The 26,762-nt window shown below is 40.3% G+C and overlaps 2 protein-coding genes across 3 annotated transcripts; both read left to right on the plus strand.

The window, feature by feature from the left end:
- Positions 1–6,655: 6,655 nt before the first annotated feature.
- On the plus strand, positions 6,656–20,832 carry LOC103465721 (rhombotin-1-like). Of its 2 annotated transcripts, none has more exons than XM_008410817.2 (5): positions 6,656–7,107; positions 9,409–9,622; positions 18,288–18,413; positions 18,783–18,891; positions 20,712–20,832. In XM_008410817.2, exons 1-4 carry the CDS (start codon positions 7,086–7,088, stop codon positions 18,886–18,888), a joined length of 468 nt encoding a protein of 155 aa, XP_008409039.1. In that variant the 5' UTR covers positions 6,656–7,085; the 3' UTR covers positions 18,889–18,891; positions 20,712–20,832. The 2 variants fall into 2 exon arrangements, with proteins under 2 accessions (XP_008409039.1, XP_008409038.1); XM_008410816.2 differs by having other exon boundaries at positions 6,657–7,107; positions 20,709–20,832.
- A 1,733-nt stretch (positions 20,833–22,565) lies between these two features.
- On the plus strand, positions 22,566–26,740 carry ric3b (RIC3 acetylcholine receptor chaperone b). Its single transcript, XM_008410815.2, has 6 exons — positions 22,566–22,806; positions 23,417–23,643; positions 23,744–23,822; positions 24,476–24,569; positions 24,666–24,796; positions 25,822–26,740. The coding sequence occupies exons 1-6, from the start codon at positions 22,686–22,688 to the stop codon at positions 26,202–26,204; spliced, it is 1,035 nt and encodes a 344-aa protein (XP_008409037.1). The 5' UTR covers positions 22,566–22,685; the 3' UTR covers positions 26,205–26,740.
- The last annotated feature ends 22 nt before the right edge of the window (positions 26,741–26,762 follow it).

The following is a 26,762-nucleotide window of genomic DNA, read 5'->3' on the forward strand; positions in this document are numbered from 1 at the left end:
AACAACTGTACAAAACTCTTCACACGCCTTGAACTTTTACACATTTAGTCGAATTACAAAGAAACTTCAGTGTGTGTATTCTGTAGGGATCACATCTAGTACACAAAACAGAAACTGGTGAACAATTTTGAAGTGAATATAAAATATAAATAAGTTTTCTTGTTTCAAATAAAAAGTGCTGTGTACATTTGTAGTTAAACCCACCTTACCCTTAGAAACCATCTAATTACCAAACAGAGACCACCTGTGTGCAATTATCTATCATAAATCCAGCTGTTTTGTGAAAGCTTCACAGGTTTTGTTGGACAACATTAGAGAACAAATGGTATCTTGAGGTACAAAGCAGACAGGTTAGAGAGAAGGTTGTGGGGAAGTTTAAGCACAGTTAGATTACAAAAATCAAATCAAATGTAAAAAAAAACTGAACACGAGTGCTGTATTTCTATTGGACAAGAAATGCAATTAAAATCACATGTGAATAAGGCTGCGTTCACACTGCAGCCTGAAGCAACCTAAATACGATATACATATTTTTTGCCTTAATAATCTGATTTTATCTGAATAACACAGGCCAGATTTTTTCGTATCCGACCCACATTACTTGGATGTGTGGTCACGATTTTGTGCCCCGATACAAACAAGGGGGAAGAAAAACAACAACCATGGTGGATGATGATGAGGATTAAGTTGTTAATGTGCTGCCTCCAGTCGGACAGCAACTTCCAAATCTTAAGCTATGCTCCACCGTTAGCATCCATGTTTACATCCACAAACACTGTTGAGCACTTGAACTTCTTCTTTACAGGCAAGGCACATATATTTGGAATACATCTGATTTTACACACAAAAAATTTGGATTTGGGTCACTTAAGACTGCAGAATGTAGCCTAAGTTTGTTCATGCGATGAGTCATTAAAAAAAACATCATCTTCATCGTCTTCGTTGTTCCCACCAGCAGAAACATCCGGTTGTTAATCATGTGACTCGTGTAATTTGAAAGAAGTATTTCCATTGTAGTTTTGGGAAATACAACAGTTTCGATACGGCCGAAAAAAACAGTCTCATCCTGGCGCCAAAACCTTAAATTGAAAACCTTTCAATATATTTTCAATTTGTTTTTTATAAATGTTAAAATACGCAATTTTAGGTGAATGGAGACTTTCCAGTCCATCATCTAAGCAGCCACCTAGTTTGCCGGTTCTGGTGTTAACAAAATCTGGTTATTTACATTACTTTACATTAATCACACCCTCCAGCATTGACCCTCAACAGGTTTGACTGGAAAGATGAGCAGACAAACGTAAGCTTTGTTTGGCTTATCTAGTTAAAAATCTATAATTTTTAGATGTTTTCAGCTTTTGTCCCATTTTCCAATAAGGCTGAGCTTTTCTCACCATGGCCAGGGTCTTTCTTTTGCTTGCAACAAACTGTCGTGCAGTATGTGCGGCAGCACTTTCATGTTGCCCCCAATGTACTCAGGCGCGCTTCACTCTCAGACATCTGTACGTACTCGAGGAGGTCTCAGTTGGACCCGCTCATGAACGCCGTTCATAAACACAACTCCACAATGGTACGTTTTTATCACTGTGTACACATGCTCGCACAGGCAAGAAACAATATTCACTCCTTAACTGTTTTGTATGCGACAAGACAAAACAATAGAGTTGAGAGGCAGCAGTGCTAGCTTGACCATGAAAATCTCAACTGTCTGCAGACCAGTGCGTGGTCCACAGAATAAACGCAGTATGCCTGAGTACAGGAGCAGTGTTTGCCAACATGCCTCGCAACTGTATACAGGTAAAAAGAATGGAGCGGAGTGAAAGGAGAAAATGAGTACGAGAGCTACGGAGGGAATAGTGGATAAAAGAGAGAAGGTCACGTCACCAGTTTTGCCATGTTTTGGATATTTAAAACAAAAACACTAATCAATAATTAACCATTTTCAGCCATATCGCCCAGCCCTAGGTGACTTCCATCTTTTGTTGTTGGTGTTACTTAGTTTTCCAAATGAATAACAGAGGCTATTTGCACGCTGTGAAAATGAACAAACTAACCTTTACATACTTGTCTCCTTCAACTTTACGCATACTTTTTAAACTGAGACATGGAAGCATCTAGAAATGAAAACATTTAACTGGAAAACAACTCAGCCTTAATTAGGAGCTTTGAATGACCTTTAAAATTCTTTAAAGTCTTGTTCTGTCTTTGAGTCTAGATCATGTTCCTGAACTGATTTAAAACATCACTGTGTTTAATTTAAAAATCAAGATTCAGCTAGAAGCCTTCAAAGAGACCATTCAGACATCACACATTTATTTTTTAATTGATTTTACTTTATGTCTCTATTTATAATCTAAATGTAAATTTTTTTATTATATGTCATGCTCAGTTTGTTCTTGCAAGTAAAACTGAAAATATAAAAAAAAACATGAATTGCCTTTATAGCCTTTGTTTTCAAATAATGCTAGGCTACATAGATATTACTTGGTGTCCAGCTCAGTGTTATTTTAGGTTGCCATAAAGATATCGTTTGCAGCAAATGTTGCCACTTACAGTTCTTATTGTCATGTAATATCAGTGAAACATTGCTTTGCTGAAACTGATTATTTATTTTTGGTAACCAGACAAATAGTGGCTTCAGATTCCTCTCCTTGTGGTGATTTTCAGCTAAAAACATGATACTTTAAATATAATTTTCATTTTCCTGACATATAATTTGGATAAAATCCTGATTTTACCCACGCTGCTTTGTGGTAACACAAACGTTCATGTTGCCTGCACAGAAACTGTGAATGTTTTCGCCCGAAAAGCTAACATGTCAGAGAACGCACAACAAACGTGGAGAAAAATCCAAATCGATTCCATTTCTCCATCTGTCTCCGTCGTCTCTCCCTTACAAAGAAAAGCAAGAAATCCAGGCGCACAGAGACGGACGCTCCGGGGCGTGGCCCCTCAGCTTCAGGTCAGTGGTCTTATTTGGCCCCCGTGTGGAGGGACAATTGCTTTCGGCTCGCTCGAGGACGGCCGTCAGAACTGAGGGGACGGGATGCTGCTGAGACAACCCCCAGAGCCAATCAGAAAGCCCATCGATCAGTCTCTCTTCATCACACAGCTGGTGAGCACATCCCCACTCCAATCTAAATCTCAGCAGCTCAGACTGACCGACCGACTGATGATTGGTTGGCTTCCGGAGAAGCGAACCTCCGTGGAAAAGGATCTGCATTCATTCTCTTCTCATCAGTTCTGGCTGCTGATTTAGCTGCATTAATAAGCATTGGTTAGAACACAGACTGATTTGCTCATTTTGTCTGAAGAAGAAGATGGAAATTTTATATAACAGTGTGGTGAAACACTTACCCTTTAGATCAACTGTCAGAAGGGCAGAAGGAAACATTTCCCCTTGTGGAAATCAGAAAGCTATGGGTTGAGGTTTTCTATTTATGTACGTTGTACCATATTACATGAGTGAATGGTGATTTATTGCAGAATGTATATATGAAGTTTTAAAACTAGCTGAGAGGTTCTTACTCAGATTTTGAAAGGTTAAGCCCCAAGACTTAAAAATCATCCAACTGCCTCCTTGAAGAACAATCTAATATTTTCCAAATGCTCTCTGAATTCTTCATGGTCTGGTTGTATTTACCCAGGGTTTACTTCAACCAAACCGAGACATAGGTTTTTAGGTGGACCAACATTTGCTTTTTGTTCCGCATCAGAGTTTGATTGAGCATTCACATTCACAATGGAACTTTTTCCATTCAGATACGTCCAGAAGGATTTAGAGACATACTAAAGTATCTTGGGAGGACTTTCTTGTATTTTCTCCTTTAAATTTCAGCCCGTCGCTCATTAAAAATGTGCTCCAATAAGCGCCGAGGCCTCTCGCAGCATTGTATCAGACAAAACGGGCCCCCTTTTTTTTTTTTTTATAGAACATGCCTAAATTTGTCTCTGCCCTTTTCACACAGAAGACATGACAGTACGCTGCGGCAGATGGCCACACAGGCTTCCCATTTCCACAGACTGCTAATTAGAGCTCTAACCACAGCTCACCTTTACTGTCATCCACAGACTGCTTTTTAGTGCAATTAGACTAATGGGATTCCATGAATAGTCTGTAATGTTTAGTCTAAGCCAGCCTTTGCAATGGAGTGACTGTATGCCAAAAACGGGAGGACAAAAGAGGCCTAACGCGCAACGATGGACGACAAGACCGCAACCGTGGTTACCTACAGAAAATATTTAATTAGATTCATTAATGATTGAACTAATTAGCTCCCATGTGTCTCGCAAATGAAGAGGGAGCCTTAGAGCTCCACTTGTACCTCGTCAGCTGATTAATTAGCGCGTTGATCGTTAGCCGTCTTGACGGCCTATATGCGATCAGACGAGAGGGCGGATAATGAGGAATAGTCGGTCGATGGTGCTGGTTAATTAGTGTGACCTGATCCAGGGCCATGTTAGAACAGTTGTTTATGCTACAGCGCCTAATGAGGAGGATTTAGAGCCGGGTGATCTATTAGGGAAGCAGGCTACAGTGTTGTTTATAGATTGTGGTTGAAAAAAAAATCCCAGTAATATTCCAGTAATCTATCAGTAGGGAGGAATAATAAACGTCTTCAATGTTCAATATGAACTAAATGTTAATGCTCGACTCCCTGCGGTGTTTTCTATTAATATAGCTTCAATAAAATGGCTCAAACAGGTCTGGGATTTGAGTTCTGAGGCAATAACAACGCTTCAGCTGCAGTAGTTATGTATTTCTATCTAAATACTTCCAGGACGACGAGCCTGACGGTGGGAGGTCCGGCCATGAAAACCGTTGCCAGACCTCCCACGATCAATCATCGCTATTTTATGTGTTTCCACTGACATTAATACGACTCTGTGTCTTTTTAAAGAGCGATTTCCAGTGTTTCTGGCTTCTGACTGCTCCAGGAAACAAACTGTAGACTTACGTGACAGGGAGGCCACAAAAGGGGAACCAAGGGGGGCATATCCCTTCTGCTTAGACCTTATGGAAGTAGCAAGGATGTACTTTTTTTTGCCACACATTTTCGCTTTTATTCTTTTATAAATAACGACAGAAGTCAGGATGAGAAATGGTTTTGAAACTGGTAAGTTTTTGGTAACATATTTACAGTATAGATAAAAATAGGTTGAAATAGTAATTATGTCCCGGCTTTTCTTAATGTCACAAGTCATTCAAGGTGGTGGCATTTTGTTTGACATTTTAAAACATCAGCACAACAGAAATTGGATTTTTTATTGGTTTAAAAACAAACACAAAAAACATTCCTATTTACATTTAATTACAAGTTGCATGTTCAAGCTTGAGGTGCAAAGGATTATAAGTAGGGATTTTGAGTACATGGAGTTTTTTCACCAACAAGATGGTCACTTTGCGTATAAATCAGCGAGTGGTAGCTGGGGGACAAAATACAACTTATTCACATCTTTGACTCCTATTTAAACAAACTCCTGCTTCCTATAAAAAAAAAACAAGAAAAACATGACTGTTAGCTTAATTTGGCTCCCTAAATTTCCAATAGTTGTGACGCAACACTGAATGGATAAGCAGTTAATAAATTCATCATTAACGAGGATAATGAATAGAATAGATATCAATAATTGTTTTTCCACACATACGGCATTATACAACCTCCATGTTATTATTACTGTGTTAAAAAGTACAAAACTTGTAAGAGTAGCTTATTATTTTCATTATGCTAAGTTGTTAACATGCTAACCAGTCCTACCTGGCTTACTGCTATTTCCTACATCAGTTTGCAATCATTATTTTTAAATAATTCAAGGCCAATTTTTATTGTGGGTTCCACTGAAAATAGCAAGTCCAACCGGGGGTACTTCTACCAATGGACCTTGTACTCACACAATATTTTAACTTTGACTCTCTCACATATCAGCTCGGGAAGAGTCGGACGATGGGGCGGAAGTGGGTGTCCCGTTCCCGTCAGTTTCTGAAAACACGAGAAAAGAACTTATAAAAGCGCTTTCAGGGTCAGTAGACCACTTGAAGGTGGGGGTCCACTCAACTCCTTCTGGAACCGCGCGCTAGGTAAAAAGCTCACAAGGGTCCACTCGACGACTGGGTTAAAAAAAACGTAAAAAAAAATAATAAAAATGGCGGTCAATTGTTTTTACCTAAGCACGGCATATACTCACAATGAATATACTACTAGTTCTGACAAAAAAGACAAAGAAAAAAAAGTAAACAAGCAAAAATAAAAACATGAACAGGAATTGGCACGCATGCGCACGAGCTCGCGCGCGTCAGCCGGCTGTGCATCTGTCGTGCTGAAAAGCTCCGTCTTTGACTACAGGGCGCCCCGGAGATAATTGGTGTCCTTGGAGTTGAATAAGCTCATTCTAAAACACCTCAGGCCCGGGCTGTCCCGGTGTGTGTGACTGTGTATTGAATAATTGATTCCAAGAGGGAGGGGCGGTTCCTATCACATCTGAACCATAATGACTTTATATAATTAGCACGCAGGAACTAAAAAAGAAAAAAACAACAACAAAACATTTGACTGTGGAAGTTTTTTTTTTCTTTAATTTTTTTTTTTTTTTTTGCAGTGGGAAAGGCAGAGAGAGAGAGCGAGAGAGAGAAGGGGAGGGCGCCGTGCAGAGTGTGTGCACAGCGGCTCATTGCACTGAAGGGAACGGCCGCAGTCCGTGCAGATACAGACATACTTAAGCACTGACATCAGCCAGGACAGCACTCACACGCTCTACGTTTAAAGGACATCTCCCCCTCGCCGAAGAGGTGACACTCGAGAAACGTCATCTGTCATCCATCCACGGACTCAGTTTTTATTATTATTATTTTTTTTATTATTAGTAGTAAGAAGACAGAGAGTGACCGGGGTTTTTTTCTTCTCGCCGTCCTCCGGGGACAATGAGGAGCAGATCCGAAGTTTGAGCGACTCCAGACTGATCGCAGTCATTTACGCTCCGCTCCGAGGCTGTCCGTGTTGATTAGCTCTGTTATTTAGCAGACAGAAGAAGACGTGCGGGTAGTTCTGTTCTTGTTGGATTGTAGCCGCTTTTTCCTCCCCTGAAGGATGGTGCTAGACAAGGAGGAGAGTAAGTACAGAGGGATATTTGTTCCTTTTGAACTGAGATGTGGAGTGGAGTGTTGACATGTACTTTATCTGCTCAGATCTTTTCCCATAAACATAAAGCTCTATATTCCTGACTTACATCACTGGTTATCATCAGCTGTACTTTAAAAAAAATATATTTATTTTTTTTACCAGGATATGCTGGACTGCATTATCCTTTGATCTGATATGCAGTTGAATTTTCTTGCATGTCATATAAAATTATAAATATATGAAATGGAAAAAATTAAATACTGACTCAGAATAAACGGATGTGCCTGAAATAACTTAGCACTTTATGTAAAAAAAAAACAACAAACAAAAACAACAAAAAAACAAAACGCTGGAGTTCAATAGGAAGTAGAAAATCGTCCAAGCTGTTGTCAGACTGACATGTTCGCCCATTCCTCCTTGCAAAAGCTCGATCAAATTGGACGGACAGCGTCCGTGAACATCGCTTTTTGAATCTTGCTAAAGATTCCTAATTAGATTTAGATCTATACTTTGACTGGGCCTTTAACAGATGAATATGCTTTGATCTAACCAGCTCCATTACAGCTATATGTTGAGGGTTGTTGTCCTGCAGACAGTGAAAGAAAAATCTCAAGTCTTCCGCAGTGTCTGTCAGTTTTTCTTCTAAGGGTCCTGCAGCACAGAAGCCTCCCCTCATCTATATGCTGCCACCACCGTGTTTGCTGTGAGAATCAAGTGTTTCTTGCAGCTCTTTCAAACTGTCTGCAGACATCAAGTGGGAGTCTTGAAAGCGTAGGAGTTTCTTCAGCTCAAACACTGATTGGCTGGCTCTACTTGATCTGTTTTTCTGTCCCCACACCGCTAAGTTGCACGGAGGAACTCATCAACGTTTAACCCTCCCTACTTATGAATAACTTTGAAAAATTACTACCGTTAATTATTAAATCAGCAATCTTTCAAAAGTAAATAAATAGAAGATACCAGAGAAGTTAGGTAGTGATATTTACAGGAGCAGTATTATGTGTTTTCCAGTCACAGAGCGCCATTTTTCAGCACAGTCAAGTAACTATGTTATCTTCGGCTGTTATGAAGGTACTATTTATATCAAATTAAAAGAAATTTGACTTTATAGTTTAACACCTTGAAATTGGGCCTCTGTTTAAAAACTTCTGCTCTTTGAAACTCCGCCTTCAGGAAGTCATCACAACATGGCTCCTCTATTAACCCTTTAACAACAATTTTACCAGTGCAACACTGAGAAGTAGATCCTATAATGAGCTCAGCAGATGCGCAGTTCCACCAGGTGTTTGCCAATCGCTTCTGGCTAGTCTGAAGGAGCCAGGTGGGAGAGCAGTGAGGGGAGGGCTGCTCTGTGAGGCAGAAGCTTACAAGCTTGGAAACCTCATCTCTCAGGAGGAGCTTTGTCCTCAAAGGCAGCACTAGGTCCACCCAGGCGTTTTTAACATTTTACATAATACCGTCCCTTTAAAACCAAAGAAAAGAAAAAGTCAGATGACAGACATTAATTTTACCCAATCACTTCCTGTTATGATGGAACATCCAATCAGTCTTTGACATTGGGATACGCCCATGATGCCTGTCCAATCGAGTTGTGCCTGACTTTGCTCGTCCAATCGGGTATAGTTCTTACCTTGAATATTTAGATACTTCTACCTCGCCTGCAGACATACCTACCTGGATTTGAGGAACACCTAACTGATTGTCCAATTAACAGATTCTTCCACTTAACCTGTGGATCTCTCCAGCTAATGTGCTAATTATCCCACCTGTCAGTTTCGGTCATGTCTTGGTAGTTTTGAAGGTACGATCACACATTGAACAGAGCTCTGCAAGAAGTTTAAAGCTTGACAGATCAAGCTTTAAGCAAAGTTATTTGAAACTTCTGCAGAACTTGACCTCTGACCTGTCTGCTGTGTTCTTTGGTCTGTATGATGCTGTCTGTTCAGTGTTGCCTAACAAACCTCTAGTGCCTTGGAAGAACAGCAGGATTTAAACTGACATCAAGTTGCACACATGTAAACTTCTTAATTCAGTTGAACTCAGTCTTTGTTACTTCTTTTTGCTTTTCTGTAAATCCTTTTTTTGAAGAAATTTTACAAATAACTCAATCAGTTGATTTGCCACGTTTCATGTGATGCTGGGAACTGGAAGAATCTGTTGATTGGACAACTGGGAAGTACTGGAATTAAGTTTACTGATGCTCTATACCCTAAGGTTGTAATCTGGGGGGAAAATGAACAAATATCAGTTCTCAGGTTTCTATTTGGTCATTCTTTCTGTTTCATTTCAGGCGTGTCTGTCGTTCCCCTCCAGTCCAGAGAGAAGCCAAGAGGCTGTGCCGGCTGCAATGGGAAGATCCGGGACCGCTTCATGCTCCAGGCGTTAGACAGGTTCTGGCATGAAGACTGTCTGAAGTGTGCCTGCTGCGACTGCCGCCTGGGCCGGGTCGGCTCCACCCTGTACACCCGGGCAAATCTTATCCTCTGCCGCAGAGACTACCTGAGGTATGGCTTCCATGTGTGAGGACAGAATAACTGACTATACCATTGGCTTTTTGCTTAAGTGTTGTTTATGCAACAAAAATTAACTGATGAATGCCCCAAATATTGACCAACCTTTAGTCCATTAGTCTTATTAAGCCTGCATCCTTATTATGCAGAGTTTTACAGCATAGAAAGTCCAGTAGATTCGGTTTGATTAGGGACCAACATTGCAACATTTGCTACATTTTCAGCTGGTGCGGTTCGATTTCAAATGAACCAAACCCTTTGAAAAAGCTGTTTAACCTCCTCGCCTGTGGAGGCGCTGCTCCAAGAACCACTGAAGGAAGTGACATGAAAACCTCTGAAGAAGACACTGAGTGCAACTTCTTTCTTCACAAAATGTAAACGAAAGTTGAATGGCATCAGATTTTAGATTTTCTCTTTTGTCTTTATCAAAGAACTACAAGTCATTTGCCCTGCTAGCGCAAAACATGGGCATTTGTTTTGTTTCTATTTACCCAGAATTCCCTGTGCTATAGTCTGCTTCCTGCCTTTGGAGCCGTCTCTGGTCTGATTGGAGTTCACATGTTAACTTGAACTTCACCAGAGCTCACTTCAACCGAACCACGACCTAGATTTGCAGGTGGACCAGAGTTCACATTTTTGGTTCGCATCAGAGTTTGATTGCGCATTCACTCCTCCCCAAATGAACCGGACTTCCTAGGCAAATTAACAAGAGTTTGATTAAAGCAGACTTAAAAGGGCTGGTGTGAATGCATCCTAATTCTCAAACCAATTTTTCAGTTCTAGATGTGTTCTTCCTGTGCATGCATGTGTTCTCTCCAGGTACTCCAGCTGGACCATCAAGTTAATTGGTCTCTTTGAAATATCCTGAGGTGTGAGTGTGTGTGCTTAGTTGTTTATGCTGTGTGTCTATGTGACCCTGCCTTTCGCCGAGTGAGTGCTAGAGATATGGACCCTGCAAGGATAAGCCGGAATAGACAATGGATAGCATGATTGTTTGCTATGGTGTTGTTTGACTTAGGCGCAAATCATACTGCAACAATTTTACATTCTTCGACACATAAACTAGCTAGAGGGTTCAAGGATTTGGGAGAAGTGACACCAAATGCAACAGTCAGCAGCAAGCTCACACAGTTGGAAGAATGAATGCAGGAACAAAGGAGACAAGCTGCTGACCTTTTAGTATGTTTTGAGTCATTGTCAGGAAATGTAGAGTGAAGCCAGAACAGTGGGATTGGAACTTTCTATAGACTTAAGCTTATTTTCTTAAAATGAATTATGAAACCTTTCCTCTGTTTGATTTGTTCTGCAGAGAATGGACGAAAAAAAGAAAGATGTTGAAATACAGGTGTTTTGGCTTCCTCTGTAAGATGTGAGGGGAAAATGAGCTTTCTTTCTAAAAGGAATAAGCAACGAGAGACAGGAGGCCTGTAATGCCTGTGGAGGTCTTTGTTATGCTGCTTAATGTTGGCCAGTCCTTGTCTCCGTTTAGCACAGTAACACATGTTGAACGTTTTTAGCCTATAGGGCGTGTCCAAATGTAGGCTAAACCAAGACATTGAAAGTCAGACTTGGTTAGAGAATTTGGTCAACCTCAAACACATTTCAACCACATTTAGACACCAACATGTTGATGTCTTTTCTCCTTTCTCTTTTTATGCCGCCAATACAAAAATGGTGGGCAACGTCGATTCTCTCCAATGAAAGTTTCCCAATGGAGATGGAAGCTTGTTAGAGAAGCATGTGGCAAAAGCATTAAGACCACAAAAAAGCAATTCTTTGTGCGTTTTCAGGAAATGTATGTGCTTTGTTAGGAAAAGTAGGTTCAAACTTAGATGTTGCAGATTTGGAAGTTTTAGTATTAGCTAGCTTAAGGTTATCCTGCCAGATTGGCCAGTTAGCTCTCTATACTTAGCTAACAATCTTCATATATCATATATTTGCTGTTTTTGCAAAGTAGAACATGATTAACTCACTAACGAAAACTAAATAATTGTTATGTTTTTCTTTCAGACAAAGGAGGAATGAACAAATAAAATACTTTTTAGCTGACTTGGTAAAAATATATAAGTAAATAGCAGCTTGTCAGCTGCTATGTACTGCTAAAGAATATGGCGGGCAAAGCTCACTGTGATCGGTGTCCCTTATTTCATTTCTGAAAGGTGTCATTCCTAGCATAGCATGGAATAAAGACAGAAGAAACAATAATAACTCAATTCTTTGTAGGTTTTCAGGGAAAATATTAGCTTACGGTTATGGTAATTGCAGACATTCCCTTGTTGCCTGCAGCGGTTTTGTTTTTGCTGTATAGCTAGCAGTGTCGCACCTACTTATCTCTATGCTAAACCAAGCTAACACCCAAGAGACAATTAGCTTAGCCTACTCTCTCTGAGATGAGCTAAGCTAAATATCTTATGGTTTGGACTTTGTTGGTTTTATGTTTGTCAAGAAAATGAATACCTACCTAGCTGCCAAAATACATTCATGTTAAAAAGCTAATTAAACCCTTTTCCATACACAAGTTGATTAAAAGAAAAACAAGAATTTGTTGCACAGGTCTGAATTTACTCTAGATTTTCCCTAATCCATGCAAGGTCTTGTACTCAAATATATACACAGCCTAAATCCCTCTAAATCCTTTAATAAGTGGTGCTGATGGTTGTAGAATGTCTTTAACTTGAAAAGGCCAAGTACCATTAACTTCTGACTGGTGATGATGACTGCTTGCAGATGGTAGATTCTGTGTTGCTATAAAAAAAGATTTCCTTGACAGGACTGATTGGACTGAGAAATAATCAAGTTGGTAAAGTTCTTTGAATCCAGTAAAAAAAAAAAAAAGAATCAAATCCCATAGAAGCAGTCCAAACAAGTGATTTGTTTAAGTCAACACAATGTCAAGGCCTGCAGGACAACCAAAAATGTCTCAAATGTAAGAATAAAAATTGGATGTTTGGGAACCACCCAAGTTCTAATTTGCTATAAATTCAAACTTGCTTAAACACAAGTGTCACTGGCCTCTGTCTCCAAGGAGCTTTGTCAAAACAAGCCCCTCTCTAAAATGCCTCTGGCTGTTCAAGCTAAGTCAGCAATATTGCGTCTGCATATAAGCTTTATAAAATCAACTCGATTGAATACGATCATTATTAAAAAAAAAAAATCCTCAGTAGATTCTTATTTTTTCTAAATTATTGAAGTGTAAAATCATTCCAACCTGGTTGGAATAAATCATCCCAAGTTAATGTACATGCTAGAGACGAGTGATCAAACTCAAAACCTGGGGGTAGTAACCTGGACCTTCACAAACACATAAAGAGAGTTACAAAGTCAGCCTTTTATCATCTGAAGAACATTTACAGAATTAAAGAACTAATGTGATTTGTTCTGATATCATATGGAGTCAATATTGGTATCGCCCAGTGCTGAACGATGTGATATTGGCATCGTAGTGGAAGGGAAAAGGTTGTATCGGGACACCCCTAATTTGAAGTCATGCCATTCTCTTTCCATTTTCAAAATGTAATGCGTATTGCTATTTCATAATTACTTATTATATTATGTTTCTACGGCGCAAGGAACTCTTAACTGCCTTGTTGCTCAAATATGTTGTGCAAAAAACTTGATTTGACTGAACACAATGGTGCCAAATGTAGGATTTGAATCAACAGGATTTTATAAAACTGGCTGGTCCGAAGGTCACACCCCAAAACAATTTCTCCACCAAATTAGCAACGTGTGGAGTCAGGTCAGCAGCTAGAACTCCTGATTTCTCAGCCCCCGATGCTGAACCCATGTGTTAGTCTCATGTACAATCCAGCTGGATTTCGTTGGAGCTAAGTCGCTCATTAGCCACGCTGCACTTAGGAGACCAAAACCCCTTTTGACAGTTAAATTGGCTAGATTGCCTCCTGTTTCCCTCATCATTGCAAGAGTGCAGACCAAAAGCCTTTGAAGAGCTGGATTAAAACCATGTGATTTCTTTTAATTGGACCATTAGTGGAGAATTAGCATTGAGCTTCGTAGCCTCGTTAAGGAGAAGGGGGGAGGAAAAAAAAAACCCACCAGGTGCCTGTGAAGGACTCACATTCGTTAGATCAGAACATTCTGGTAATTAGGGCTCGCTTTTGTTCCCGCATTAGTCACTCATTTGATGACGTTTTTCAGTTGTTGTCTCGGGCTGTGGGATACAAATTCTCCTTTCTTTCCCCCCCTCTCTTTCCCTCTTCTACCACGAATGTTGTTTTTCTTTTTTTCCAAATGCTTTCTCTTTGACCTCCCCTTTTTTTTTTTTTTTTTTTAACATGGCCTCTAATGGAATATGGAAATCAGTCGTGGCCACTTGTCTTCATGCGTGTTAGGCTCCGAGGGAGCCATATGTTCGTTCTGTCGGAGGTGAGTGAGAGGTGAAGCCATCTGCAGTTGGCCAGAGCCAGAGCGTTTTAAAGCCCTACAGAGTTAGTTCCCAGGTAGTTCACTTGTTGCTTTAAAGGAAAATGTTCAGATCCTGTACTCTTCCACGTTAAAATCGGTAACATTTCAGTTTTTTTTTTGTTTTTTTTTAGAAAAGAGCTGATAAAGTGAAGCCATTAAAAAAAAAATCACCCTCAATATCATACAGCCACATATCAGAGGAAGCAGAGCGTTGAGGAGAGCAGAAAAGAATCCTTGAGCTTGTCTTCGCGAAATGTTGGCAGAAGAGCAACAACGTTGTTAAAATATGGGAGCCTGATCATTTTAATCCAGGCTTGTTGGCTGCTTTGCTCGGCCTTTAATCACACTGTATACCCCGATGGAAAGAAAGAAAGAAAAAAAAAACCCCAACCACAAGATTTCTGGCCAGCTGTTTCTGACTAAAATCGGACATAAATAAAACCGTCCCGAGCAAAGCGAGGAATATTCTGCAGAGGAATAAGAGACTGGAAGTGCGGTGCCTTGCTAAAGTATTTGCACCCCTTGAACTTTGGTCACGTTGCAACCGCAAACCTTAATGCATTTTATTGGGATTTTATGAGACAGACTAACATTATGTAGGACATGATTGTGAAGGGGAAGTGGAGCCCTAACCCAAGATGGAAACCTATAAAGTGGGGCACGCCTTTGTTTTTCAGCCCGACCTTGTCCAGATCGTCCAATCGTCTGACTTTATTAAAAATTAAACATTTATCGTACCATTTATCAACTGTTGTGAAAAATTATAGTGATAAGCACTTGGATTCATCGTTGCCTTGATCAATTCCTATTACTGATGTTAAATAAGAAACAAAAGTGATGGTATCATTGGAAATATTGAAAAAACTCATTTCTGCACTGTTTGTTCCCTAAGAGCATCAATACATATCAGTAACATTGAAAATATGATTAAATGCAGTTACTGTGTGCTGGTTAGTGATATAAATCTTCCTCTCATAAGACTGTTTGAAATTGAAATGTTTTTCACAGTCAGCTACCTAAAAAAGAAGCAACAACATTGTTATATTAGCACTATAGAACATTACGATAAAATTCAATATCGTCCACCACTAATCTCAAAACAACAATATTATCATTTATCGCAACAATTGCAGGCACAATTTGATATCGTGACAGTCTAACTCACCGGTTAGAATGAACACCAAAGAACAAGCGAAGCAGAAAGGTCAGGAGCAGAGTTGTGGAGAAATTTATATCAAAGTTACGTTGTGAAACCTGTTGACAGTATATGGATTCCCATTTTAGTATTCATCTTGGTTTTGGAGCAACTAGAAGCAGAAACAGTGACCTACTTTTTCCTCACAAGCAAATCTTACTTCTCAAATAAGAAAACAACCCACGAAAATGTAGAAACTGTGGATCCGTTTTGTACAAAAATCAGTCAGACAATTTCTCTTAGTTTTAGTAACATTTAAATAAAATAAAGGCACCAAAGGTTTGTCTTAGAAATGTTTTATTTAAAAAAAGTGTAATTTTTGTGTCCCCAAGCGCTTTCGGTTAACGACTTTGACCCTCAGGGCATAAAGACTCTTGGTTTAGATTAAAAAAAAAAAAAAAAAACTAATGTTTTTGACTGGCCCAGTCAAAGTCCAGACTTACATTCAATTAAATATGTGTGACAAGACTTGGAAATTGCTAACAGTGGAGGCTCTTCACTCAGTCTGACTGAGATTGATCTGTTTTGTAAAGAACAGTGGGGGGAAATCTCAGCTTCTAGACGTGTTGCTCAAGGTGGTTCCTGATCTCGAGTGAGAGTGCATACCCTTTGAGGTACCTAAATACGGGCAGGGAACCAATCGTGGTGGGCCCGCAGCCTCAAAGAGTGAACCCACAAACTGGTATAAGCAGACACCAAAACCTGGTTCTAAAAAGCAGCAGTGGTCTGAGCAGCGGATGATGAGCTGCTGAACACCTGACTGATGAAAGTCACTGTTACCCTGTGAGTGAGGGCAGTGGCATCCTGAGCTGCACTGGCAGCTCAGGGTGCCACTTCTGAAACAATCCTGTCATCTATCAGTTTTTAACATGTGCAAACATTAACCATTTTCCACTTCCAAGCTTGGGAGTCGGGGGGCCGTTTCGTTTTTCTTTTATTGCGACCTGCAATGGGACAACTTGGAGGATGAGTGGATGATAAATTTAATGGTTTGCAGCACTTTTTTTTTTTACGACGTAGAGTGCAGTTTCTTTTTACGAGAAGCTCATCCCATCATGTTCCCATAATTACAATTTGGATGTTGATTTGAGTCCCTTTCTCACACTTGGCTGCATATACAGATGATGTGATTAGACGACTCTGGTGAGTAATCTGGGAGAAATGCAGATCACCCCTAGAAAGAAAGCAGTAAATTGGTTATCTGGAGATGGTGGATTATCAACATCTGTGCTGCTCACTGAGACACACAAGTGAGTTTTTAACACCCTTTCTTTCTTCATAGCTGACTGAAAAAGTATTTACGCCCCTTAAAGTGTTTGGCCATTTGTCATGCTTCTACCACAAACGTCAGTTTTAACAGTATTTGAGTGTTAACAATAACTACCAAAAAAAAAACAAAAAACATCTCCCGACCACTGAGATTAAATCTTTTACAATCACATTGTTAGAAATGTCCTTCCAAGTTGAAGCCTGTTTTGTTTAGGTCCCAGTATGTCTTTAGTGTATGGAAAACTACAAATACTCCAAAGACGATGCTAGCTTCTTCTCCATCTTGGTGTTTTAGGACCATGTTCTCTTTCATTTGAGATTTTTTTTTTTATTTCATAACATCACTCTGACCCCAAGGTTTTTTATTTGTCTATATATTTTTAAAAAGTATTAATTCGAGAAACCTCTCTGCCCAGATTCATTTTTTAGCCATACTGGCCTTCTGTGGAGCTATGCTACTCCTCTAGAGTTACCATGAGCCTCTTGGCTGCTTCTCTGGCTAAAGCTCTCCTAGCCTGACTTGTCAGTTCATGCGGACGGAGACATCTTGGAAGGTTCACAACAGGATTGTAGTAATTTGATGCTAATATTGGAAATCGTTTCGATATCAGCCAAATAACGAGTATAGATTTGGTCTTCATGACTCTAACAAACATCTAACTGAACATCTTTCTCAATACTGGCAATAAATAACATACATGGAAGTATGGGTGGGCGATATGGACTTAAGGTTTTATCATGATAGTTTGTGGTAGTATCGTGATAACAGTAAAAGTGATGATAACTGTTTATTGTTTCTTTTGAAGGGGGACAGCAACTATAGCCACACAAACACAACTCATGAAAAACATTTGCATTTGTAACATGTTTCTTCAGGATGTCATCCATCATCCATCCATTTTCTTTGGTGGGGTCGGGAGGGTTGCTGGTGCCCATCTCCAGCTAACATTCCGGGCGAGTGGCAGGGTCACCTGGGCAGGTTGCCAGTCTGTCGCAGGGCAACACAGAGACAAACAACCATGCACACACACACTCACACCTAGGGACAATTTGGAGAGGCAAATTAACCTGACAGTCATGTTTTTTTTTTTTGGACTGTGGGAGGAAACCGGAGTACCCAGAGAAAACCCACGCATGCACAGGGAGAACATGCAAACTCCATGTAGAAAGACCGGGGCTGGGAATCGAACCCAGAACCTTCTTGCTGCAAGGCAACAGCTTTACCAACTGCGCCACTSTGCAGCCCTCTTCAGGATGCCAGTCACATTAAAAAAAATTTGATCTTGAGCTTCACACCGTAACAGCATTTAATCATATTTTCACATTTATTGATATTAATTGATTTCATTGAACAGACAGTGGAGAAGTTAGCAAAAACAGCTAATCCGACAATCCAGACATTTTGGAGTCTTTTAAGCATCATTAATCAGAATGTATTGTTAAATGATGAATCAAAATTCTTATCGTGATAAGACATGTATCGCGATAAAAGATAAACGCGATACTTTTTTTTTTCTTTTCTACTCAACTATCCACCACCTACTTTCTGCCATCCTGTCACGTAAAATTGCAACAAAACACGCATAAAGCCTTTCGTTGTAATGTTTCAAAAGGATTGGAAGAGGAAAAAAACAAAAGTACAAGACGGTACAAATTCCTCTGCAGACCAGCTTATATTGTGTTTCCCCCACACCGCAGCTCTTTGGTGAAATGCATCCATGTGCGCGCCCAGATTAAAGGCCCGCGTGTCGCCCTGCTCTCCCTCTGCAGGCTCTTCGGGGTGACGGGGAACTGTGCAGCCTGCAGTAAGCTGATCCCTGCCTTTGAGATGGTGATGAGAGCCAGAGACAACGTCTACCATTTAGACTGCTTTGCCTGTCAGCTCTGCCGCCAGAGGTAAGATTAGGGGAGCAATTAGCCAGGGAGATCAAATTCAGTTGACTTATCTGGAAGGTGCACTGGTGAGCACACTATTAGTGCAGGCGTAATCACAAGTTGATTAAATCCACAGCGGAGAAAGAAAGAAAGGAAGGAAGAAAAAAAAAAACCTCGAAGGGTTAAAGACTTTGTCAGACACTTGAATAGTTAATCAGGGCCGTGGCTATGCAAGATTAATTTTCTGATTATAATAGCAGTAGATGTATGCGGTATGAAATTATGCCTGGAGAAAAGAAAAACAACACTCTCGTGGGAAAACCTCGCGATTCGTTTGAGGTCCGGCGAGAAGCAGGAGCCGGTTCATATTTTGATTGTTTCTCTCTGCAGATTCTGCGTGGGAGACAAGTTCTTCCTCAAGAACAACATGATCCTGTGCCAGCTGGACTACGAAGGAGGCCATCTTAATGGAGGCTCTGACAGACAGCCACAATGAGAGGTAATATTCTGATAACAGTGAAGCGCAGTCTCACACAGCTGCGCTGACAGTTTGGACCAAACCATCCGTGAGATATCGTGACAGTGATTTTCCCCCCAACGCCTCCCAAATAAGACCATATGTAGATATGATGCTTCACACCAGAGACTGAAACTCCTCAGAGGAGAAGAAGAAGAAGAAAAAAAACATCCCAGTTGGAGAAATTTGAGTTTGGGTGGTTTGTGAATTGAAAGGAAGGGGGTGCATGCTTATGACAAACTAAAAAAAAAAAAAGTAAATGTGTGATATTTCAGATTACCTTTTGGTTGCAATTACAGCTGCAAATCTTTTTATGGTTTTGTCTCTGCCAGCTTTGCACATCTGGAAACTGGAAGTTTTGCCTCTTCCCTTTTGAAAAATAGCTGAAACTCAAACTACATGCAGAGCATCTGTATACAGTAAATTTTAAGTGTTGCCACAGACTCTCAGTATAACTGGACTTTGACAGGGCCATTGAAAAACATGGGAATGTTGTGAGTTAAACCCTCTTGTTGTGTGTCTGGCTTTCTGTTTGGAAGGGAAAACTTTGCCACAACCYGAGATCTAATGCCTCCTCAAACAGGTTARCGSCTTCCATCTTCTTCTGTGCTCTGTCAGTGTTTCGCTGAGGAGATGTTGTTGTCAGCAATGCGTTCTACAAACAGGATAAGCATCATTTGTTGCTCAGCATCACAGGTGGAGAACATCAGAAGAGGAAGCAGAACCAATGCATAAATAGTCTCTATCAACATCTTAAGCCAATAATCAAGACTCTTAACACAGACGTCAAACTTTATTCACCTGAAAGTTTTGCAAAACAGCTATTAGTTATTAGTTATAATTTATCTGGAAAAATGTGTGAAACAAAGTGAGCTAAGCATTTTCAGAGCTAGCAAAAACACTAAAGTGCTAAATGAAAGATTAGACCGGGAACATAAATGTCTAACTATGTGAATTTGTAACAGAACAGTTGGTAACCAAAATTTTAACACAGACGTCAAACTTGATTCAACTGAACGTTTGCAAAGCAGCCTAGTAAATTAGGAAAATTTAATTTAGCAGAAGCTAAGTGCGCTAAACATTTCTAAAGTTAACAAAAAAGCTGTAAAGTGCTAAAAGAAACATTTTTATTCTATTATTAACACATTAGAGAAAGTTTCCCCCCTACAGAGTTTAGATAGACCATCATGCCTTGCTGGGTTTGTAGCTTTGTCTTGTCTGCTCTGTTCCTGCTTCTATCATGAAATCATTCACAAAGTGACTCCGTTTACCACTTACTGGGATTTATTTAGGACTCAGAGTAAAGACGCCGCTAAATACAAAGACCCACCACACTTTTCAGATTTTTATTTGTAAAATCTTTCGAAAATAGAGCACCACTCTGCTTCCACTCTGCAATTCTGTACACATTTGTGATGGACTATCATATAAAATACCAACAAAATGCACAGAAATCTTAGGTTCTAAAAGTGCAAAGGTCTCTGGAGAATTATTAGTTTCGCAAGGCGCTCCATGTAAGAGTGGAAGGGGCTGCAGCTCCTTCCAATGTCTTCAAATCTTGAAATGAGTTCCAAATCTATAAAGTTTTATACTGGTGGAAGAAAAGTTGGATGACACTAAAAAAAAAAAAAAAAAAAAGTTAGAATCCGCTGCATAGTTATCGTGTTGGGAAATGTTTCTTAAATAAGGGGTCTAGGGAGTTTATTACGGCAGAAAAACACTTGTGAAGTGTTTTTTTCTTCTTCTTTTTTGCTGCTGCAAAGTGACCCGAGGATCTTTTATATTTTCTTCTCTCACAGCAGATCTGGAGAAGGGACCACTGTGAGCCAGCTGGACCATGAAACTCACAGCAGCACACTGCTCATCAGCTTCTTGCTTCAAACTGAACTCTGAAGAATGTAAAAAAAAAAAAAAAAAAAGAAAAAGAAGAAAATCTCCGATTGGACACATTTGCCGCGGCCGATGTTTGAACTCTTCGCTGCAGTTTTTTAGTTCCCTAAAAAACTGACCGTTCCGATCAGATGAGCTCGAGGTCAGCCAGGAAGCGAAACTGGAGAAACCGTGAGGAGGACGTTTCCCACAATGCTTTTTATGGACTGCGAACTGGAGCGTTGCGGATTCTGACAATAATTTGAGGAGTTTGTTTAAAAAAATAACAACAACAACAAAAAAATTGATACAACAGACGAATGAAGTGAGTCGGGAAAAGAATCAGAAGCTGTAAGACTGCCGCATTCTCCTGGCTGTCATTTTTGGAGGAAAACGAAATAATAATAATGATAACAGTAAAATAAAACTTAGATTTCCAGCCCACTTTAAATATATTCAAACTGTTTCCCTTGCTGCTTTTTTTTCTTGATTTATTAAACTGGAATTAAATCACAGTTTGTCTGCCTTTTATGTACCAACATTACTACATGTGACATGATAGGGTCACTTTAGGTCAAAGACAGGATTGCTTGTTCTGCAAGAATAAAATCCTGCAGAAAAGGTCAAATAGAAATATAATATCTGAACATACACTAGATAACGCTCTTCATTTATTACATACCCAGATTCAACGGACAGGGATGGACTTGCTTTTTAACATTGAAATTATTGTTAAAAAACAAAAACAGAATGACACTAAATACTGAACCTAAACCACAGGATTTAAAAGGCCCATTAAAATCGCCCCTGGTGTTTCTGCAAAGTAAACATCTCAGTCAGCCGGTGTCATAAGATCTGGCAGAAGGAGGCTCGAGTAGGAGAATTTATTTATTTTTTTAGTATGCTGTGTGGAATAAAAAGATCAATGTTTGAACAAATTCTGAAGCATTTTCATCAGATAAACCAAAGCAGGAAGTTAGCCTCGTGTGTTTTGAACGATTATGGAGTGCAACATGAGGCACAATCGTCCGCCTAACATCGACTGCCAAACGCCACGGCAACGCTCATATGAAGTTGTCTGAGCATTCAATGCTACCTGGGTTAAACCGTTAAGAGTCTGTTTATATTCCTGGTTGATGCTTATCACTGCTTTTTGTTTTTGACAATTTTCACCACTTGTAAAATGACTACTGGCTGGTTCAGGTGTTAACCAACATCGTTCTGTCGTGGCAGATGATGTGGTTGTTCTGCAGCTCCAACTCCAACAAAATGTAGTTGGTACCTGAAACTAAATCTGTCTGTTCGAGTCCGCCCTGGTCCTCTACGGGACTTGCTTTTATAACCTAAATGTTTTTATTGTGGCTGTTCTAGCGGTGGAGAAAAAATAGCCACACTTGTTATGAAAAATTACAGTTTGAATTTAGGTCAAACATTTGGTGAAATATGACACCTTCTTCATTGTAACTATTGTGTTTGTAAAAGATATTTGGGGCACCTGGATATTTTGTGTGTATTAGAATTTTAATTTCATTTGTGTATGTACAAATGTAAACAGCCCAGTAATTTTTCTCTGTAGCACAAGAAAGACGCTGCTGATGTTGTGTCTAGTTTAAGAGAGGCTTAGCACCAATAATGCCACATTTGTAGCCCATGTAATATTTGTCAGCTCAAGTATTTTCCATTTTAACAATATTTTACTCTTTACTTTCTCTATCGATCGACATTTAAAATACGGTCCCTTGGCGACCCCTGGCGGTAAAACATTGTAATTGCCGTTCATTCTCACTTCCGCTCCTGCGTTCAAAGAGGAAGTCCCACTGCTCCATCATGTCTTCTCTATTTTTGTGACTTCAACCTGTTTGTTTAACGCTGCAATACAGCCGGAAGGCGGCCGCCCAGCTGTCGGTATGTCAATGTCAACGTTTCAAAAGGTGACCCTCGCGACGTGCCTCGTGCTGTGCGTCGCGCTGCTGCTTCCCAAGATGCTGCTGTCCAGGGGGAAGAAGGATGCTGCCGAGCGGCCAGAAGGTGCGTCGCCATTTATTTTCTATCCGTAAAACCGTCCCTGTATTTGATTTGGTGGTATTTTGGTTTCGGGCAGGTTCATAATTCTATCACCTTCAGCCGTATGAGATGGGTGTGTTTATTGTGTTATGTGGCATGAAATATTTCCGAGACAATTCTATTCTTCTTCTTGTAATTGCATTTTCCTCCCTACGGGCGGCGCCAAAACACCCAAGTCAGAAATTGAATGTACCCAGTTTTTCAGAAGCGTAAAGAAAAGTTAACATTATAAACGGATAGGGGTTGAGCGCGCGACCCCTATCCGCGCTCAACCCGTCCTCCACGCGGCTGTCACAGGTTCGAGTCCCGTTGTCTGTCTTCCCCATTCCTCACAACCCTCTTCCCTGTTGACTCCCTGGTCACTAAAGTCAAAACATAAAAAAAATTAAATACATAGAAAATAATAATAATAATAATAATAATAATAATAATAATAATAATAATAATAAAAACAGATCATTTGAAAGCCTGCTTAAAGTAGTTAAAAGTTCTAGTATTTGTTCATTTGGGTTTATATTGCATTGGTCCTGTTGGGTTGGACAACCATCTTACCAACTTGGCCTGTTCCCTGCAGGCTCAGGTCATTTCCCTCCCATGATGCACCGGCAGGTGGCTCCAGAGGGCCGTAGCCAGAGGGCAGCGGGGTCCGGGTTCTCGAGGGCCCATAACTCTGATTCCATGTCCAGGGCTAAAGGAGCCGGGACAGGAACCGGGACCGGAGGCAAATCCAACCTGGCGGGACAGATTATCCCCGTGTACGGCTTTGGGATCTTACTCTACATCCTCTACATTTTATTTAAGGTAAAAACAAAAAAACAATCATGTATCACTGGCCTGAGGAAGGAGCTCTACTAACTAGAGCAACAGGATGTGGGAATCATTGGGAATGTTGCATTTTTAGATCACATCTAAAGGGAACAACAAGCCGTCAGCTAGAAGGTGTCTTCCACATCGATCTGAGAATATGAAGAGGAAGATCAGTGAGTTTCATCTTATTAATAAACCTGTTTGTTGATTCCGTAATATCTGCATACCGTTTGCCTGTAAAAAGTATTCACTTCCCGTGGATGATTTACCCTTTTGTTACTTTTATAAATAATAATACATAAACTAACTTGCTTGTCTAAAATATTGTTTAACATAATTATACTTTTTTTTTGCCAACATTTCTACTTTGGTTCCTTCTGTTATTCAGAGATCTAGTTCATTTATTCAAACCTAAGCTGGGCCGCCATGTTTGTTTCAGAAAGACGGCTCTTTCTCCTAGCAACCCCTCTGTGGAAACCACCTTTGTTTGATCTGTTTCTGAACTTTAACATTTAGCATTCTGAATCTCAGATGAAGCTCCTGGGTTTGTTGTAATTTCTCCACATGTTGAACCTAAAGGAGTTTCAGTCCAGTGAAGATTGGGAACAATGTCTCAAATGTTTTTATTGTGTAAATAATCTTTTATTGGTTGCTATTTTGACTGTAAAATGCTGGAAACAGCCTTGTAGAGCAGAACCTAGCTGATACTTTCATCCCTAAAACCTATGGAAGGAGTGAAGGTGAACTCAATATTCCCGAACTGGCGTTGGCTGCCTGTACGATCGGTTCCGCACCGTCTGAACGTCTCGTCTCTTCGGTCCCTCAGCTGACTTCGAGCTGGCCCAGCTGCAGGAGAAGCTCAGGGCGACGGAGCTGGTGATGGAGAACATCGTCTCCAGCGCCCACCACAGTCCTGACAGGTGACTCTTCTTCTGCTAAAATAATTGTTAAACTTTTTTGAGTTGAGGTTGCACTACTCTGGAAAAACAGACTAGAAACTACTACTGCATCTGCAGGGTGACGGGGGTCACCGCCGACCAGGAGGAGAGTCTGCTGCAGCAGCTGTCAGAGATAACCAGAGTGATGCAGGAGGGTCAGCTGGTGGACGGGATCCTGCCGGAGAAGAAGGTCCAGGAAGGCTGGGAGGGTGAGGGAATGTTGCAAACTCACCAAATTCCAAACAAGTTCTGAAGACTCAATAACTGTGTTTCCATTGATCATATAGTTGAAGTCACAAAAATAAATCCACTCAATAGAAACATGGCAATTTCGAAAAAACTATTCTTTTTTTTTTTGCTAAAACGTTTTTGTGCTAGTATGAAGTCATTTTTCATCTGTATCAAAATTAGTGTGTTTTGCAAAACTGCGACAGAAACACTAGCTACATTTCCCATTTCCATTGATCATTTCATTGCGCAAACTGGAATTGCGAAAATGAATTTGCTGCAACATTCCAAATAAAAAAAAGTCATGTTTTCTGATAATAAAAAACTTTTACGTGCTAACATGAGTTAGTTTTTTGGTTGTATCGAAATTTGAATATTTGCAAAACTGCAATGGAAACTGTAGTTAGGTCTCCGTTGAGCACATAAACCACACAAATTGGAATTCTGAAAATAAATTTGCTTAATGGAAATGCCAAGTAAAAAAAATTAATGTTCTCCGATAAAAGGTTTTTGTGCTAGGAGGTTTTTCTGCTGTATCAAAATGAGTGTATTTCACCAAACTTTAATGGAAAGACGTTTTTTGCATCACTCAAAGTCACATGATCCGCAACCAGACATTGCCACTTATTGTGTGAACAGACTTCTTCATGTGTGATTTTAATTGTGTTTATTTAATGGAAACACTGTCGTTGCAAAATTGTGGGGTTTTTTTAACATTAGCGGAACATTGAAAACGTTTTGCTCACATTTGTAATGGAAACACAGACGCATTTTTAGGCATCACACAAATCATCTGATCAATAGCTGCATGTTACTACAGGCGGAAACGACAAAGAAGGAAGTGGTAGGGGGATGACTTATCGCGTGAACAAACGTATCCAGGCATGATTTTAATTGGAAACGCAGTAATTGCAAAATTATGATTTTTTTTTGTCATTAGTGGAATATCAAAAAAGTTTGTAATGAAGACTCAGCTAGTGACTATATTTGCTCCAACATTTCCCAGACTATCCAGAGGAACCTCGCCCGTGTTGGGACGGTGCCCAGTGCTGCTGTCAGCACAGCCCAGAAGGAGAACCTGATGCAGACAGAACAGAAGAGGCTTCAGACAACCAGGTGGAAAACCTTCTGGGAGGTTTTAAAGGTCAAGAGTCTGGAGACACTGAAGAAAGAGTAAAAGAGGAGGAGACAGAGCATCAGCACAACATGGAAGGTGCTCAGCCTGACCTGGCCGGGGTCCTCAAGGAGCTGGAGCTCACCCTGAAGGTGACCTCCATGTTGGAGCAGGAGAAAATCCACGAGCTCAACCGACCTGCGGCGACGGAAACATCCGGTGGCTCAGTGAGACGGAGGAACAAGAGAAGGAAGGCCAAGAAAGCAGCACCCTGACTCTCCCATGAGGCTTAGCAACGTTAGCTCGGGCTTTAGGAGCTCTCAGCAGATTGGCCGTAGCATGGCAGCTGGTGTTAGCATGACAACACCAGCCATGGTCATCTTTGCTTGAACTGGAAGAGAGCAGAACCTGAGCGTCAGGAAAGGCTCTACCTGAAGGTTTGGTATCGTAAAGTAGCATTTAAATGAACCGTTTAATAAGCTAAGTTCATACTGTAACACCGACATTAACCCAGCAACCTGTTTATGGGATTTACTATTTCTGACAAAAACTGTCAGCCAATCATCACTGGTGTATTAAATTTGGGCTTTTATTGATTTATTTGAAATGTTCTGTTTAGAAGTCGGGCCGGACCGAGGCATAAGCAATAACATGCTGCTGCATAAAAGAACTTGGTATCACACAGAGCAGGTTGATCTGGGCAGGAGTTGTTCACCTATGAAGGCAAATGTTTAGAATTGGAAAGTTACGTCAACAATAAGCTATAATTTATTACTTCATCACCATCTAAAATTGTTAAAAGCTCAAGTTTTTTGTTTAATAAAAAGTGATAA

This window comes from Poecilia reticulata, linkage group LG6 (genome assembly GCF_000633615.1).
Source record: "Poecilia reticulata strain Guanapo linkage group LG6, Guppy_female_1.0+MT, whole genome shotgun sequence".
Lineage (NCBI taxonomy): Eukaryota > Metazoa > Chordata > Actinopteri > Cyprinodontiformes > Poeciliidae > Poecilia > Poecilia reticulata.

Coding starts and splice junctions, on each gene's coding strand:
- LOC103465721 (XM_008410817.2), top strand. CDS start 7,086: ATGGTGCTAGACAAGGAGGAGA. Junction 7,108..9,408: donor GGTGCTAGACAAGGAGGAGA/GTAAGTACAGAG, acceptor GTTTCATTTCAG/GCGTGTCTGTCGTTCCCCTC. Junction 18,414..18,782: donor TGTCAGCTCTGCCGCCAGAG/GTAAGATTAGGG, acceptor TTCTCTCTGCAG/ATTCTGCGTGGGAGACAAGT.
- ric3b (XM_008410815.2), top strand. CDS start 22,686: ATGTCAATGTCAACGTTTCAAAAGGTGACCCTCGCGACGTGCCTCGTG. Junction 23,823..24,475: donor GAATATGAAGAGGAAGATCA/GTGAGTTTCATC, acceptor TCGGTCCCTCAG/CTGACTTCGAGCTGGCCCAG. Junction 24,797..25,821: donor GGTCCAGGAAGGCTGGGAGG/GTGAGGGAATGT, acceptor AACATTTCCCAG/ACTATCCAGAGGAACCTCGC.